This window comes from Serinus canaria, chromosome 13 (assembly GCF_022539315.1).
Source record: "Serinus canaria isolate serCan28SL12 chromosome 13, serCan2020, whole genome shotgun sequence".
Taxonomy (NCBI): domain Eukaryota; kingdom Metazoa; phylum Chordata; class Aves; order Passeriformes; family Fringillidae; genus Serinus; species Serinus canaria.
This window is the reverse complement of record NC_066327.1, coordinates 16,340,632-16,356,534: the sequence shown is the minus strand read 5'-3', so window position 1 is coordinate 16,356,534 and position 15,903 is coordinate 16,340,632. Positions and strand designations below refer to the sequence as shown.

General features: G+C 47.4%; 1 protein-coding gene across 1 annotated transcript in view; it reads left to right on the top strand.

The window, feature by feature from the left end:
* Nucleotides 1–15,903, top strand: part of UBTD2 (ubiquitin domain containing 2) — a 45,937-nt gene that overhangs the window by 14,565 nt on the left and 15,469 nt on the right. The window contains exon 2 of the mRNA XM_050979592.1: nucleotides 9,347–9,583. Coding sequence (XP_050835549.1) covers nucleotides 9,347–9,583 — 237 coding nt within the window. The remainder of the gene's footprint in view (nucleotides 1–9,346; nucleotides 9,584–15,903) is intronic.

Genomic DNA, 15,903 nt, shown 5'->3' with positions numbered 1-15,903 from the left:
CTGGGATGGTGGAAACTGTCCTTGCCCATGGCAAAGGCTGGCACTGGGTGAGATTTAAGATCCCCTTCAAGCCCAAACCATCCAATGGCTTTATGAACTTTGGGTTTACTTGTAGTAAATGAAATTCCCTGGTGGCACTATCCAGAAGGTCTCCAGAAGGTTCAGCCCCACATTTAAGCACCCTCTGCACGAGGGCCTGCTGAGCAGGGTGTCCTGGCTGCTTCCAGCACCATCACACCTCATCAGGGGTTGAGGAAATCCTCAGCCAAATATTTTCTGTCATTCTGGCAGGGTGAAAGATAAGGCTGCCTTTGATTATTTTTTTCTTCCCTTGAAAATGTTGCTGATGTTGGAAGCCCTGGTGGTGTGTTAAACACAGCCCAGATGTCCAACAGATGGTCCTGTGTCACTTGGCCAGCTCAGAATTGCTGGTGGCCTCGTGTGGCTGGGCTGTGGCTGTGTGACACAGGCCAGCACTGGCCACACCACTCCCAGGCTTTGTTTTAAACCCTGCTGAGCCAAACCCCACCTTGGCCTTGCTCAAAGCACCCAGAACTCAGCTGGGTGAGGAGTTACAAGCCACAGGGGTTTGAGTAGAATGACAGTGAATTTGTCACAGGGTAAAAAAGCAGAATTTTGGGGTTTTTGTAATGGGGGTTCAAGAGGCAAGATGAAGGAATCTGGGTGTGTCTTGTCCTTCTCCTTCTTGTCCTCCATCTTCTGCTGGGATGGTGGCATCTCTGGATTGGTTTAGAGTAGAGACAGACTGTCTGACAGAGGTGACAGGTATTAGGAAATTACTGTAAATAAAGTACAGGTGTTTCTTGGTTTAAAAAGGGCAGTGCCTGTGCCACTGTCAGTGTGTGGGGATGCCCTTGGCACTGGGAGAGTTTTGGTGCTGCTCCTTTTCCCTGGAGGTGGCACTCAGGGCTCTGGGCTGGTGACAAGGTGATCTTGGAGGGCTTTTCCAGCCTCAGTGGCTCTGTGGTGTCAGCCCCCAGTGAACTTTAAATCACTTTTTTAGCAGTTCTTGTTGTTGTGCAGAGGTCAGAGGGAGAGCAGTCTCAGGGAGGAAGGGAATTGGTGAGCCTGAGCTGTTCATTTGCAGCTGGAACTGGAACTGGACATTTCCTGGAGCCCTGGGCAGTGCCCTGTCCCAGCAGGGCACCAGCACAGGTTGTCCAGGCAGGAATTTGCACTTTTATCTGATATGTCTAAAGTTTCCCTGGGAACTGAAGGGACAGGAGACACAAAAGGCTTTTAGTGCCTTAAAAGTGAAGTTGCTGAGTTGCATTCTTCCTCATGCTGAGACACAGAAAGCTCTGGGGTGGGTGGTTTTGGTTTGTTTTTTTGCAGATAAGCTCTGTGCAGCTCCCCAGTGCATTCCCAGAGCTCTGCCTGCTCTGTGCTGCTCTGGTTTGGGTGGGGGGCTGCCCTGGTGCCAAGCTCAGCTGCAGTTGAAGCCACACAGCAAACGTGTGCTCTGTGCAGCCTGGCAGACAGAATATTTCTCATGTTGCTGACAGCTTCCTTAATGGTTCTTGTCACAGCCTTTAAAAAAGGTGGCCCAGTTGGTGCTTGCACACTGCGGGTTGGGGATGAGGAAATCTTTATCCTCTGCTGTATCCAGCTGAAAACATTCATCTGCCAGAGATAGGAGCAGTTTGAATTCCAGTGTAAACAGTGCTGACAGGTAATTGCCTTGATAATGTCTGTCCCCTGGAGCTGTTTCACCTCAGTGAACTTCCCTGCGAGGCTGGGGCTGACTGAGCCGGGTTTACAGCTCCTGCTGGTGGACCTGAGTTCAGGCAAGCTGAGCATCAGCAGAACAGACAGATGGGCATCCCCTGGGCTGTGCCCTGCCTGGCAGCCTGCCCTCCTCATCCCTGCTCAGCCCCTGAGCCAGGCTCTGAGGATCTGGTGGCTCCACAAAGGTGTTCCCTCCCTGAGACATTTTTCTCTGCCCAGAGGAGCTGTTGTGTCATGAGCTTAATCAAGATGATTGAGAATTGAGAACCAAGATGATTGAGAATCCTCTGCTTGTGCTTCCAGCAGGAGGCTGGATGGGCAGGCAGGACTCAGGAGTACCCACAGAGCTTTTGGAAACAGTAATCATGGGGAAAAGGATGGTTTGGGTTGGAAGGGACCTTAAAAATCATCTTGTTCAGGGCAGGGACACCTTTCATTCATCCCAGGGTGCTCCAAGCCCATCCAGCCTGGCCTTGGGCACTGCCAGGGATCCAGGGGCAGCCCCAGCACCCTGACAGGGAAATATTAATTCCCAATATCCAGTCTCAGTCCCCCTTGCCAGCTGGCTCTGGGCTGGGAATGCCCCTCAGGTCAGACAAATGGCACTGCCCTGGTTTCAGCTCTGCTCAGGCCATCCCAGGGCTGTGGTCACCTGAGCACATCCTGCCTGGCCTGGCACGAGCTGGGATTCTGGAATGCCACAGAGGGAGCAAAGATTCACATTTCCAAAGCTGAAGCTTTTATTTCTTGCTGCAACACTGCTGGCTTCTTTGAGGGGTGGTGAGTGATGAGGTGCCCAGAAATCTCCTGATTTCTTCTGCAGTTTCTGCTGAGAAAGATGGGAGAAATGGAAAATACAGTGGAATAGCTGCTAATTAGAGTCAGCTCTTCTCTTTGTCCAGCTCATTCCTACACCCTCATCCTCTCATGTTCTATCTCCCATGCTGAGAAGGCTCTGCATTGACTCGGGGAAGGTTTAATGTGCTGACAAAGGCAGGGATAAGCTGTCCAGAGCTGCCTGGAATTACCAGAGGAACTTGCATTTTACTCCTTGCAGCCTCTTCTGGGCAGTTTTTGGTGTTGGGTAAGAAGTGAGGAGAGGCAGGGGAGGATTCCCTGCCCAGCAGTGTGTGCCAGGCTGGGAGCACGGGGTGGCACCGGTGACTGATTGTCCCCCTTGTCCCCAGAGGCAGCACATCCATCATCCAGCAGCAGCACATGGTGGCTGGCACTGCCTTTAGAGCTGCTCCTTCCCCTCTCCATCCCATTCTCTTTGTGTTTATTTTCTTCCTTTCCTCACCTCCTTCCAGGTGGGAGAAAGGGGAAATTGCTCAGGGCTTGGCTGGGGGTTATTTCTGGGTGCTGATGTGTCTCTGCTGGCTTTGCTGCCCTGAAAAGCTGCACAGTTTGTTCCTTGGCTCAGAATTAACACCTTTGGCTCAGAATTAATACCTTGCCTACACTTTTATAATTTTGCTTTGAGTCTGCAGCCTGGTGCTTTGGTACACAACTATTTTAAGGTATAGCCTGAATGTCTACCAGGGAAGTAGTGTTCATTTTACCCTCCTCAAAAACCATAAAACTTGACTTAGTTTCAAGCATTATCTTTCCATCTATCTGTATTTATTTGGAAAGTTCACACTGGCTCCCTAGAAGTGTTAATTCCTTTCCTTGTTAGGAAAGCCTAATTATCCTAATATTTCACTTTTAAGTCTTTGCCACTGTCCAGTGCCACTTCTGTCCCAAAATCCTCTTCCTGCCTTGGAAAAATGTAACCACCTTAAGAAGAAAATTGCTGAAAATCAGCAATAAACAGATAAAATTCTGCCATTTTCCCGTTGCTGGGTACGCCTGAGCTATTTAATGTAATTTAAATTGTGTAAGCCTGTGTTGCTTAATGTAATTCCAATTGTCTGCTGCTTAAATGCAATGACTTTTCCCTTTCTCCCTCCCTGTTTTCCCTGGGTTTTTGCACTTTTCCTTTGTCCTGGCTCTTCCAAGCACCGCTGTAATTCAGGTTTACACTGGAGAACGATGCAAAGAAAATGTTTAGGATGAGCTGTGTGATAGTGATACCAAATTACCAGGTACCTCATGAGGGAATTGGAGCAAAATGGGTTTCAAATGGGACTCATTTGATTAAGTAGAGAAGTGCTGGGTGATTGTGGGGAGAGGAGCCCTTGGGACTATTCCTGACAGAAACTTTCTGGGTAGCAAACTGTTATTTGCATTTCATTTCTGATAGAAAAATACTTTGTTAGCAGCTGAGCCTCAATGGGGAAGCAATCTGGTAAAGAAAATAGTTTTGATCATTGGTTCAATTTGTAAAACATTTCCTCAGCTTCTCCTGGCTGCCTTCAGGTCACTGCTGGGGTTTGTCCAGCTGGGTGCACATCCCCTCTCCTGCTGGGGCTGGGGGGGTTTGCAGCCTGGCTGTTCTTCTCCCTGGGGCTGTGCTGTGCCCTGTTCATCACTCCATGGCCAACCCTCCATCCCATCTTTGCCACCCACAGCAGCTCCTGAACGTGGCATTCCATCCAGAGATTGTGGTGATCTTTTGTCCTTCTCTTGGGCATTCCTGCTCCTCTCCTCACAGGGCACTCCCAACCTTTTTCATCTCTCACCCCTTAAGCAGTTGGCTTCATCTCTTGGATATTTTCTTAATCAAAACAAATTTTAAAAAACCAAACTATATTCTATATTATTTATTATAATAAATAAATAATATAAAATAATAATATAAATAATATATTATATATATTTTTTATATATAAAATAAATCTTGCCAGATTCTCCTATTGCAGCATTTCACCGTGTTGATCTTGGGATGTTTGCCTGTATCTGCCCTTAGCTGGTGTTCACTGGTGGGCTGTCTCTCCCTGCTGCCTTCTGGCTGTGTGTCCATCTTCCCCCAGACCTGCAGGGATTGGGAAGCACAGCCAGGCCCTGTTCTGGATGAACCTGGAGATCACCAGCCTGAGGTGGAGCATGTCCAATCCAGGTGGCTCCTCCTGGGTTTCCTGTGCCCTGGGTGGCTTCTGTGTGCCTGGAAACTTTTCCACCACCAGCTTGGGCCAGTTTCCTCTGCTTCTTCCAAAAGCTGTAAAAGACTAATGCTGCAAGCAATACATGCTTGTGTTTCCAAGGGAATGGAGGAAATTCACTGTGGAGCACTCACAGGGATGGAACAGATGAATTTGGTCCTAATTTTATTTTTAGGAATAGGTGAAAGATGTTTGAAGGATGGGGTGGGAGGGAAAACTCAAGTAAGGCTGATGGCAGCAGAGGTGTTTCCACAGATAATTAAGATTTGAGCTCAGCTGCTTCAGGGCTGTTCCAGGTAACCTCATCCAGGGTTACCTGGCAGGTCAGAGAGTGGGGAGGAGGAAGATCCAGAGGGAAGTCCTGCCCTTCTCCAGAGCTCTGAGCTGTTCCATGGCTCAGCTTGGCCACGTTTGATTTGACACCAAACCCTCTGGGGCTGAAATATTCCCAATCTGATGATGGAGTGCTGTAATTTGGGTGGTATGAATTAGGAATTACAGATTGTGTAGCTGGATATTGGCTTTTAATACAAGAATCCTGTGGTAGCAGCTGCTCCTGCTCATCTGGTCCCCTCAGAAGAGGCACCAGTGATATCCACAGTGATATCCAGGGTGATAGCAACATAACAAACACACCAGCTGCTCCAAAGAACTTCCACAGAGACATTTCTTGACATTCTGTTAAGAAACTGATTTCAATATCTGGGTTTATCTGCATAAGGAGCAGAGATAACCTTACAGATTCATTGCTTTGATGGGAAGCTGCGGAGAAGGGAAATAAATTTACAATTCAGGTGATAAAACAGTCTGCAAGCATTGCAGAAATACATTTTTTCCTCCTGAAAAATAAGGCTTTGCAGCCTGCCAGGAGTTCAGTGGGGCAGGCAGGTGCAGCTGCCTCGAGGATGCCAGGTAGCAGTCTGCCTGTGAAGGGACACAGGTCAGTGCCACAGGAACAGCCCCTGTGTGCCACTGCCTTGGAGCACTTGGAGGCATTCAACAGAACCATGAGGAGTGGAAAAGAACTCCAGGAGTTTGTGTCCAGTCTTTGATCCATCCCCACCTTTCCAAGCAGACCTGAAGGGAGGTGGAGGTTTGGCTCCCCAGCCCTGGAGGTGGCACTGAGTGCTCTGGGTGGGCATGGGGCACAGCTGGGACTCGATCCTGGAGGGCTTTTCCAGCCTAAACTCTGTGCATTTCTTACCCTCTTTGGGATGCACAGCCCCACCTGCACAGCTGAGCTGCTGGAACAACAACCTAGCTCATTTTGGAGTGTGGCTGCTGATGTTTCACCTTTTCAACAGTGGACCAGAGCTGATTTCCATATTCCCTTCTAAATAAACCCCTTGCCAAAAATACCAAGCACTGGCCTCTGCTGCAGGGTGACCTGGAGCAGTGCTTCAGAGGGAATGTGCCTCCTTCTTGGCATTTGGAAAACAATTCCTGCTTTCCAGCAGGGTATTAATAATTTCTTACTCGTGTTGAAGTGATGTAAGATGAAAAATTAATGTGGATGCTGCTTTCTCTTCTGGATCCTGCAAGCTGCTGGTGCCTCTGATGGGTATGGTCTTAAATGAAGTCAGGGTTTCCTTTTGAGCTCTTATTTCCTTCCAAAGTGAGGAACAGAAAACTGACACTGTAAATACTTTTAAGTGGTTCAGACTGTTGATGTTTGTTTCTTTATCAGCCTTGTTAACAGAAAAGGGAAAGTGCTTTGATGTGGTCCGAAAGTTTGGTTGTAGAAATTGGCATATTTGGCTTTAATGACTAAAACATGGGCTGGAAAGGGAAATATTTGGGCCTTTTTGCACATTGCTTTTTTACATGGCATAAGTTTCTCTCATCCTTTCTGCCCCATCTATCCACTGAGCTAAATAATGAATATTTCTTCAGGGAAGGCATAAAGCTTTTTGGGGATCCTTGAAGCACTTTTATTAAATGATAAACACACCAAAGATCTTTTTAAATAATTCCTTGTGCTGAAGCCAAGTTGTGTTTAAAGGCTCAGTACTGGGATGGATGGCTTGCTGGAGTGGATTTGGCTTTTGAGCCATTTGGAGAGTCCCTTTCTCCCACCACCCTTCCTTCCAACTCGGAAAAAAGAATTTATCACTGGGTTTGTGATCACTGCTGTCTGTGTGGGAAGGATGGGATCTCCAGGGAGGAGTTGCTGCAGGCTGTGAGGATCTGAGCCTCTGCTGGAGTGAGGATAAATCAATTTTTAATACATCTGGGTGCTGTCTGGGGCAGAGTGGGAAGCAGGGAGAGGAGTGGGCTGCTGGATTTGCAGCGGGGCTGCGGGAAGTGCCTTTAACCTGCTTCCATAATTGATGGCTGGGGACAAGGAGAGGGCCCTGTGGGACAAATCAGCATCCATTGAGTGGATGCAAACAGATGTGAGCTAAAGTGGAATGGAAAAAAAAGATATCCATTGACCCAAATTTCTTGCAGTGTGTCCTGCTCTGTCTGGCTGAAAATGTCATGCTCTGGCTGCTAAACCTTAATAAGGAAACAATTCCTTGTTGGAGTGTTTTCCCACATATGTTTTTAGAATTTTAGCATGTACAGGGTTTAATGCACAACCCCCTTGCTTGAGGCTGCCCCAGCATCATCTTCCAGGCTTGCTGAGCTGAGCCTTGGACTGGGAAAGGCTGGGCTCTGCCAGGAAGCTTGGTGTTTTGTAAACACTGGGGCTTGCTGCTCTGCAGTCTGCTAAATGGTCAGCACTGCTTTGAAAAGCAAATGCAAGCAGTGCCGTGGAAGCAATCCCTGGAAACAAAAAGCAATAAATGCTTGTGGTCACTTGAAAGGATTGAAAAGTTTATTGTTGTTGGGTTCTGCGTGGGACAGAGGAGCAGCTGGAGCCGGTGGATGTGGGCCATGCAATTGTCATTTGCTGCTTTTAATTAGCAGCTGGCTCTGTTTCTGTGCAAAGGCATCCCCCAGAGGAAGCCACCAGGATGGGAGGGATGGAGCAGCTCTGCTGGCAGGGCTGGGATTGTTCAGCTGGTCAGGAGAAGCTCTGGGGTGACACAGTGCCTGAAGGAGCTGCAGATGGAGAGAGAGGATTTGCAAGGGATGGAGGGACAGGACACTGGGAATGGCTTCCAACTGACAGGGAACAGCTTTAGATTGGATATTGGGAAGGAATTCTTGGCTCTGTGGCCCCATCCCTGGCAGTGTCCAAGGGCAGATTGGATGGGGCTGGAGCACCCTGGGATGGTGAGAGGTGTCCCTGCCATGGCAGGGGGTGGAATGAAATGATCTTTAGGGTTCCTTCCAACCCAAGCCATTCTCCCATGTGTTTAATCCACAGAAAGCTCATTCCTCTGCACAGTTGGCAGTGTCAGCTCAGCAGCAGGAATCCTTTTCCAGCTCCTCTTTGCCATGACTTACATTCAGGTTCCTGAACGTGTCTGTCAGCTGAGCTAGCAAAGGAAGCTGATCATTCCTTGGTCATATGGGGTCAGATTGGATAAAGGTGTGTGGTTTAACCTCCTGGTAGGGGTTTTGGTCTCCTCAAAACCTCTGTGACCTTGGAATCTCCTGCTGCAGCACCAGGCACTGATGGGGATGAGAGCAGGGAGTTTTAATCTGTCAGTTCTGTACCTGTGATAACCTCAGAGGCTATCACACAAAGGTAGCTGTAGTTAAAGGGAAACAAATGGGGTTGTGTTTATTGAGAAGGAGGAAAATGCTCTTTAAACCTTGGTGGATTCCTGAATTTCCAGGGGAAATCAGCAAGCAGGAGGATGCATTTGCACAGTAACAAAGTCAGTTCCTAATTAAAAGTAGCAAATAACAATTGCATGGCCCACATCCATATCACCTCCCTCCTCCTAAGCTCCATGGTGCTTTGACCTCTTGGGGAAATTGAGGAGATTCTGAGTCTGGTTTTGACCATACAAGACTGGTAAAAACATAAATATCTCAAGAAATGAAGATCTGAACCATGAGCAGTGTATGAATAACACCCCTCTCACTGCATCCCCTGGGAGGTGATGAACAAAAAGGACCAGGCTTGAAAATTCAGCTCTGGGGATGCCTTGGGAAGGCTGAGCTAGAGCAGAGGCTGGACAGAGCTAAAGAATAAAGCAGGGATTTATGAAAGGATCTCCTCCATGGATGCACCTTGGGCAGCACCAGAGCCCAGCCAGGGCTGCCCCCAAGATGACCCAAAATGGCCCCAAAATGCCCGGCCGGGCACGGGGTCTCTCCCTGGGATCAGCTCTGCTCCATTCCCACCTTGCAGTTCATTGTCCCATTCCAGCTTTTGGTCATCAAGTCCCATCCTGCTTGTTTTGTTGTGCTCCTGGGCTGAGATTTGGATCATTTGTCCTTGGTCCCCAGCAGAAGGAATTGTTTTGTCTCCCTGCTCTGTGCAGAGCTCACCATCCCCTGATGTGAACCCAGACCCACCCACTAAAGCAGCACAGAATGGGAAAAATAGAAAAGCCAAACCTGAGGCATCCCTGTAAATCCAAACCAGAGCAGCCAAAGGGAATTTTGTGGTGTTATTTTGATGATTTCCCTTTTTCCTTTGTCCCCCACAGTGGCTCTTGGTCGGAACCAGCCCCTGAAGAAGGAGAAGCCCAAATGGAAGAGCGATTACCCCATGACGGACGGGCAGCTCCGCAGTAAGAGGGATGAATTCTGGGACACAGCCCCGGCCTTTGAGGGCAGGAAGGAGATTTGGGATGCCCTCAAAGCTGCTGCCCACGCCTTTGAGAGCAACGACCACGAGCTGGCACAAGCAATCATTGATGGTGCAAACATAACACTGCCCCATGGTAGGTGCAGCTCACAGGATGTGGCCTCTCCACAGGGTGACAGGTTAAAATCTCGATGGTTTTACCCCAAAAATCAGTGATGGGATGGTTTAAATTGTCTGGGTTTTATTGTGAGTATGCTCCTGTTCAGAGTTTCCAAGGAAAGTGGTGTTCATATGTAGAGGGACCAAGAAAATCTGCTTTTTTTGGTGTTTCCTGCAGTGGAATGGATGATGTGGTCCATAGGAATACTCAGCTTGAGTCTGATCTTTCCAGGCAGCACTTGGGACTTTCTGTAATCTCTCTGAACACCTGGATGCTCCAAGGCACCATTTTCATAACTGTTTTCTCAGCTTCTCTTTTAAGGAAGCAGATGATTTTTCCCTCCTGATTTTATGAGTTTCTTTGGCACTTGAACTGTTGGGGTTTTTTTAAACTTTCTCATCTAAAGAGCCTGAAAAAAATTCCCAAAAAATTTGGGGCTGGCAATCTGCTGTTGATCCTTTGTGAGATAAACTGCAAGCTCTTATTTTGGGTACTTTCCCCTTTGTTTTGTTATTCTGAATCCTGCTGGGTGGGTGGTTTTTTCCCAAGTTATATTTCCCTTACTCCACAACTCTGAAATAAATCCCTTCCCTATATTCCTAACAGAATTACAGCGAGAGGGGGCTGGCAAGAAGTTCCTGATCAAGTCACCATTCAGATAAACAGAAATAATAACTCAGAAATTGCATTTTTGCAGATTTAAGGGGGTTGCTGCATTGGTTTTAGTTGCTAAAATATCAATAGTGATGTCAGGAAAATTTAATTTATGGAATAAAATCCAGGTTCCCTTTCAGTGTGGTGTCTCCCTCACATCAGGCTGCAGCCCTCAAAAATTGTCTTGAAAGTGGGAAAGTTGCTCTCTGTGAGGGTCTGAGTCAGTTTGGCCACACAAAAGCCTGGTAAAAACCTAATTCTCTTAAGCAGTGAAGGTTTGGAGGCAGGAGCAGCGAGGGGGATGTGATTTCTGTCAGGAGTGTGCTGAGCCCCCATGGATGGCAGTGCTGGGCTGGGCCCTCAGCTGAAATAAATGTTTTCAGGGGAAAACACTCAATTTGTGGCATCAAACCCTGCAGAGGAGGTGCTGGGTCTGTGCTGCCTTGTCAGAGTGCACAACAGCTTGAGACTGGGAGGGAGGAGTTGGGGAAATCCAAAGTTGGAGCAGTTGGGTCCTGCCTGGCTCTGGGGGCACAGGGCAGTCCCTGGGGTGGCTCAGGAAAACAGGGGATGTCTCATGGGCAGGTTCAAGGCTCCCAGATTTGGGTAAAAAATGAATGTGAGCTCTTCCATCTGTTTTTTCAGCAGTTTGCTTCGAGTCCTGCCTACTGCTGGCAGGTTGTAATCTGCTTTTTAAGGCCCTCATGCAGAATAATCAGAGTATCTGAGAAATAACTCAGAAATCAAAGCTGTACCAGGGGCTCTGCTGCCCAAGCCAGGCCTGGCTTGAGGCTGAATTCCAAACAGAGAGAATATTTCGAATTTTTATCCAGGATGTGGAGCTTGCTGGGGATTTTTCTGCCCACAGAATTGCACTATTTATTTTTATTCAGCTTTCTGACACGTTTGGGCATCAGCTGTTGGCAGAGTTCTCTGTGCAGTGTGACCTCCCCAGTGCAGAGAGAGCTGCTGCTTCCAGAAATCCAAATATTCCCCTGGCAGTGCCATGGCTGAGGAGATTGTGCATCAAATCCTCTCATGGTTTGGGGCAAAACTGGGGAAGAAGGGGAAATAGCTGTGAGGAAATCCAGCTGTGGTGTCTGCAGCTGGATCCTGTGATCCTGGAGCTTCCCTCTCATTCCCCATGGAGCTCCTGGGCTCTGCCTGCGTGGGCACCACTGGCACTGCTGAAATTCAACTTTTAGCCCTCTTTTTTGTTGTTTTTCGGGTTCTTTTTTTGTTTGTTTTTGTTTTGGGTTTGGGGGTTTTTTTTTGTTTGTTTTGATGGTGTTTTTTGGGTTTTTTGGGGTTTTTTTTTGTTTGTTTTTTTGGTTGGTTTTTTCCCCCTTTTTTCTTTTGGGTTTTTGTTGTGGTTTTTTTGTTTGTTTGTTGGTGGTTTTTTGTTTTGTTTTGGGTTTTTTGTTTGGTTTTTTTTTTGTTGTTGTTTGGTTTGTTTCATTTTTTTGGGGTTTTTTCCTCTGGATCTCTTTACCAGCCCAGGCTCTGTCTTCTGTAACAAAGTTTGGATGAAAATTAACCTCAGGCTGGGCCAGGGCAGGCTCAGGGTGGGCACAGCAGGAATTTCCCCATGGAAAGGGTGCTCAGCACTGGAACTGCCCAGGGAGGGTTGGATCCCCATCCCTGGAGGTGCCCTCTGTATTCCTGGTGGGAATCTAAATTAATTTCCCCAAGGAAAACCCAACATTTGTTGGATAAATTCCTTTAAATCTATGAAAAAAAAAAAAAAAGAAAGATTTCTCACTAATTTTTTTCTTCTGCAAAATGCTGCCATGCCAGGGGCTGTGGTGTTTCATTTATTTGCTGTGTGTACAAGAGGTTTTTAAAAAACAAAAGCCAAGGCAAGCCCCACATCCTCAGCTGCCTGTCCCTGGGTTCCTGAGAAAAGGAAACCTTGCAGGAGGGAGAGGAGGGGGCTGGGCAGTGAGGAAGGACTGACAAACTCAGATTTTGCACCCAGAGACTCAGCCTGAGCTGATGCTGCAAAAATCAAATTGCTTTTTTTTATTCCAGAATCCTACAGGATCCTGATCCTACAGGAAAGGGAGGGGGGAAAAATATGAAATAACAAATCAGAAATCCCTTGTGAGGCTCCTTTGAGGCAGATCTGTCCCTCCTGTGCTGTGAGGAAGGCTCTCCCAGTGTAATTTCTCTAATGGGTGCCTTTTGCTGCCTTCTGCTGTTAAAAATAGCCTGTAAGAAGTATTAAATAAATAAATAAGCTCGTGGGATGGGCTTAGCACTTCTCATCTATCTTGGGTGACTCTGTGGGATGGCTTTAAAAATAGAAATAACGTTATCACCAATTTATACTTCTTTTTTTCTCCTCCTCCTGTCTTAAAGTAGCACATCCTCCATATTTTATTAATGAGCCCAGTTCAGTTTCATGCAGAAGAGTTTTCCATACTTCTCAGCTGTCAGACAGGAAATCTTGGAGTGTGTAGTATTTTATAATAATCTTCATGTTGAGCTGAACTTGGCCTGCAAGTCATTAATATTAATTGCAGTCTGGCTGGGGTTAAGTGGAGTGTTGAAATTCCAGGCTGGACACTTCAGGAGCTGCAGCAGAGTTCCCAGGATATTGGGGTTAAACATCTCAGAGATTGCATCTTTGCAGCCCTTGCATTGTTTTGCTTTGTGGCCAAAATATAAATTTGAGATGGCAGAAAAACTCAGTTTATACAGGGGGAAGTTGTAATAAAAATGCAGGTTACCTTTAATAGTCAATAAAATACAATACATCAGATTTACCAAAAAATTTACAAAAAACCACAATAAGAAATTTACAAAAAAAAAAAATAAATACAACAAAACACATTTTACCCTTAAAGCCACTCCACCATCAGCTTTGGGTGGGGCTGGTTTTAACCCTTACTAGGCAGTAAATTCCAGGATGGATATTGGAGTTGAGCTCAGGATACTGGGGCTGAGCTCAGGATACTGGGGCTGAGCTCCTTTCCTGCTGCTGGAGTGATGGAAGGGTCTCTCTGCTGAGTTTTCAGCTTTTCTGGGCTGCAGACACAGCTCCTGTGGCCCCAGCTGCCTTTTCCTGGCAGCAGCTCTGGCTCTTTGTTTGCTGGATCCCCACAAGTGGGATGGGAATATTTCCCTGAAATGCTGGGGAGAAGCAAAGGACATCCCTGGGATATTCCCACTCTGAATGGAGCATTTTCTTCTCCTTTGGGTGAACTATGAATTAGAAAAGCATCAAAAAGTCCTCAATAACCACAAGGAAAGCCCTCAAAGCCAGGAGCAGCAGAGTGGGGAAGGCATGGGGGGGTTCCCCACAAATTCCTGATTCCAGCAAAACCCTGCTAATCCAATCACACCCAATCCCAGACTTATTTAGGTTGGAAAAGATTTCCAAGCTCCAGTCCAGCTTGTGAGCAGCCCCACCTGCAGATCTCTCAGTCCCAGATTTCTCAGTGCCAAGGTGAGTCCAACATTGCCTTCAGACACAAAGCAAAATGACAGAGCTGCAGCTCTGGAGCTGCCTGATTTCCAGGAGGAACACACAGCTCTGGAATCTGCTCCCTGGACACCTCCAGGGCTGGAGCAGCTTTGGGTTTTGGGTGTTTTGAACATTTATCACTGGTACTCCATATAAAATGTTGCCCTTTGCTGTGTTGAAAACTCCCTTTTTATTGATGTTGATGGAAATCTCCATTTATTGGGTCCACTTCTTTTATTTGATGTTGTTGGAAAACAGAGCTGTCATGGTGTGCTCACAGCCCAGCCAGCCAAGCATCAGGATTGAAATTTGCACAGCAGTTCAGAAATATCTGCCACAAAATGCCATCAAGTGTAGGAGGTTTTTAACCCTGGCCATGCCAGGGATGGTTCCTGTAAATTAAAGAGCTCCAGGAGTGGAGCTCTGTCCTTCTGCAGGGCTGTTTGTCTGCTGGCAGTATTGGAGTTACCTGCTGTCCTGATGAATTTGTGATGGGGTGAATCTGTACAGTGAATTTTGCTGTGGAACCTTTAGCATTTCAGTGGAATCCCCTGTGAACTGCTGCCCTTAAAGCCAGCAGCTCCTTGTGCTTTTTCTTCCTCTTGTCCTTGAAAATTGCTGGGAATTAAAGCTGAAGGAATTGCTTCCTTGTCTGAAGAGGCTTTTTAATTATCATTCAAAATCATATTTTTGCTGGATTACATTCTCTGCACACGTGTCAGACATTGCTGGACAATGTGTTTTTCTGTGAGGATACCAAAGACTCGCTCAGGTTTCTCTGATGCCCCTTTAAAATGATATTTTGGTGGCTGTGGCTGTCTAATTTTAGATTCCAGCAGAGTTATGAAAGCTTTGGGAGGTCTGGCTATCAAAGCCTGCCTGTCAATATGATCAGCAGTAGCACTGAGAGGAAAATGCAGCCCATGAAAGTTAAGCAAACTCTAAAATCTGCAGTGAATATCATAAAATTTACAGCTGAGCCTCCTGGTTTGTTGCTTTGGGGATTTTTTTTGACTAAACTCTGCTCAGGAGACAGCAGTTATTAGTTGGAGGGAAGCTTTTTCTGGTTTGTTTTTACTTCAGTTTAAAAAAAACCCAAAAGGCAAGGGATTAAAACCCAAAATTGCTGCTGCCTTGTGAGGAAGCAGACAAGCTGCTGCTGGCACTGAGGCTGTGTGTGCATTAGCAGAGTGCTTTTATTTTGCTTTTCCTTCTACACATCCACGTCTATTTTTAAGGGTTCTTGACGTCAGGTCCCCTCTGCAGGCTGGGAGGCTGAAATGGGGAGGGAATGCTTTGGGAATTTCATAAAAGAGCTGCTTGGTCCCTCCTGCCTCCCAGCACCCAGGCATCCTCTGGGGAAGGGCTGGGAGCTGCAGCCCAGTTTTGGGTGTTCCAGCCCTGTCCCTGCCTGGATGGGGCACAGGCACAGCACGGGGCAGGGACAGGGGGGACAGGAATGGCTCTGCTGGCTCTGCCCCTGCCCCTCTGGGCTCCTGCTGAGCGCTGGGGGAGCCCAGATCACCCCTAAGTCCAATTCCCAGAGTGAAGGAGCTCAGCTCATCCCAAAATCCATTTCCCAGAGTGGGAGAGCCCAGCTCATCCCCAAATCCATTTCCCAGAGTGGGAGAGCCCAGCTCATCCCAAAATCCATTTCCCAGAGTGGGAAAGCCCAGCTCGTCCCAATATCATTTTTTGGAGTATTTGGAGCTCATCCCCAAATCCATTTCCCAGCTCATCCCCAAATCCATTTCCCAGCTCATCCCCAAATCCATTTCCCAGAGTGGGAGAGCGCAGCTCATCCCCAAATCCATTTTTTGGAGTATTTGGAGCTCAGCCCCAAATCCATTTCCCAGCTCATCCCCAAATCCATTTCCCAGAGTGGGAGAGCGCAGCTCATCCCCAAATCCATTTTTTGGAGTATTTGGAGCTCATCCCCAAATCCATTTCCCAGCTCATCCCCAAATCCATTTCCCAGAGTGGGAGAGCGCAGCTCATCCCCAAATCCATTTTTTGGAGTATTTGGAGCTCATCCCCAAATCCATTTCCCAGCTGATCCCCAAATCCACTGCCTGGAGCAGCCCTGGCTGCTCTCAGTGCCTCCTGCTGAGGAGCAATCCCCAGATCTCTGCCTCTCTCCATGCCCAGGCACAGGATTTGCCTTTTCCTCAGG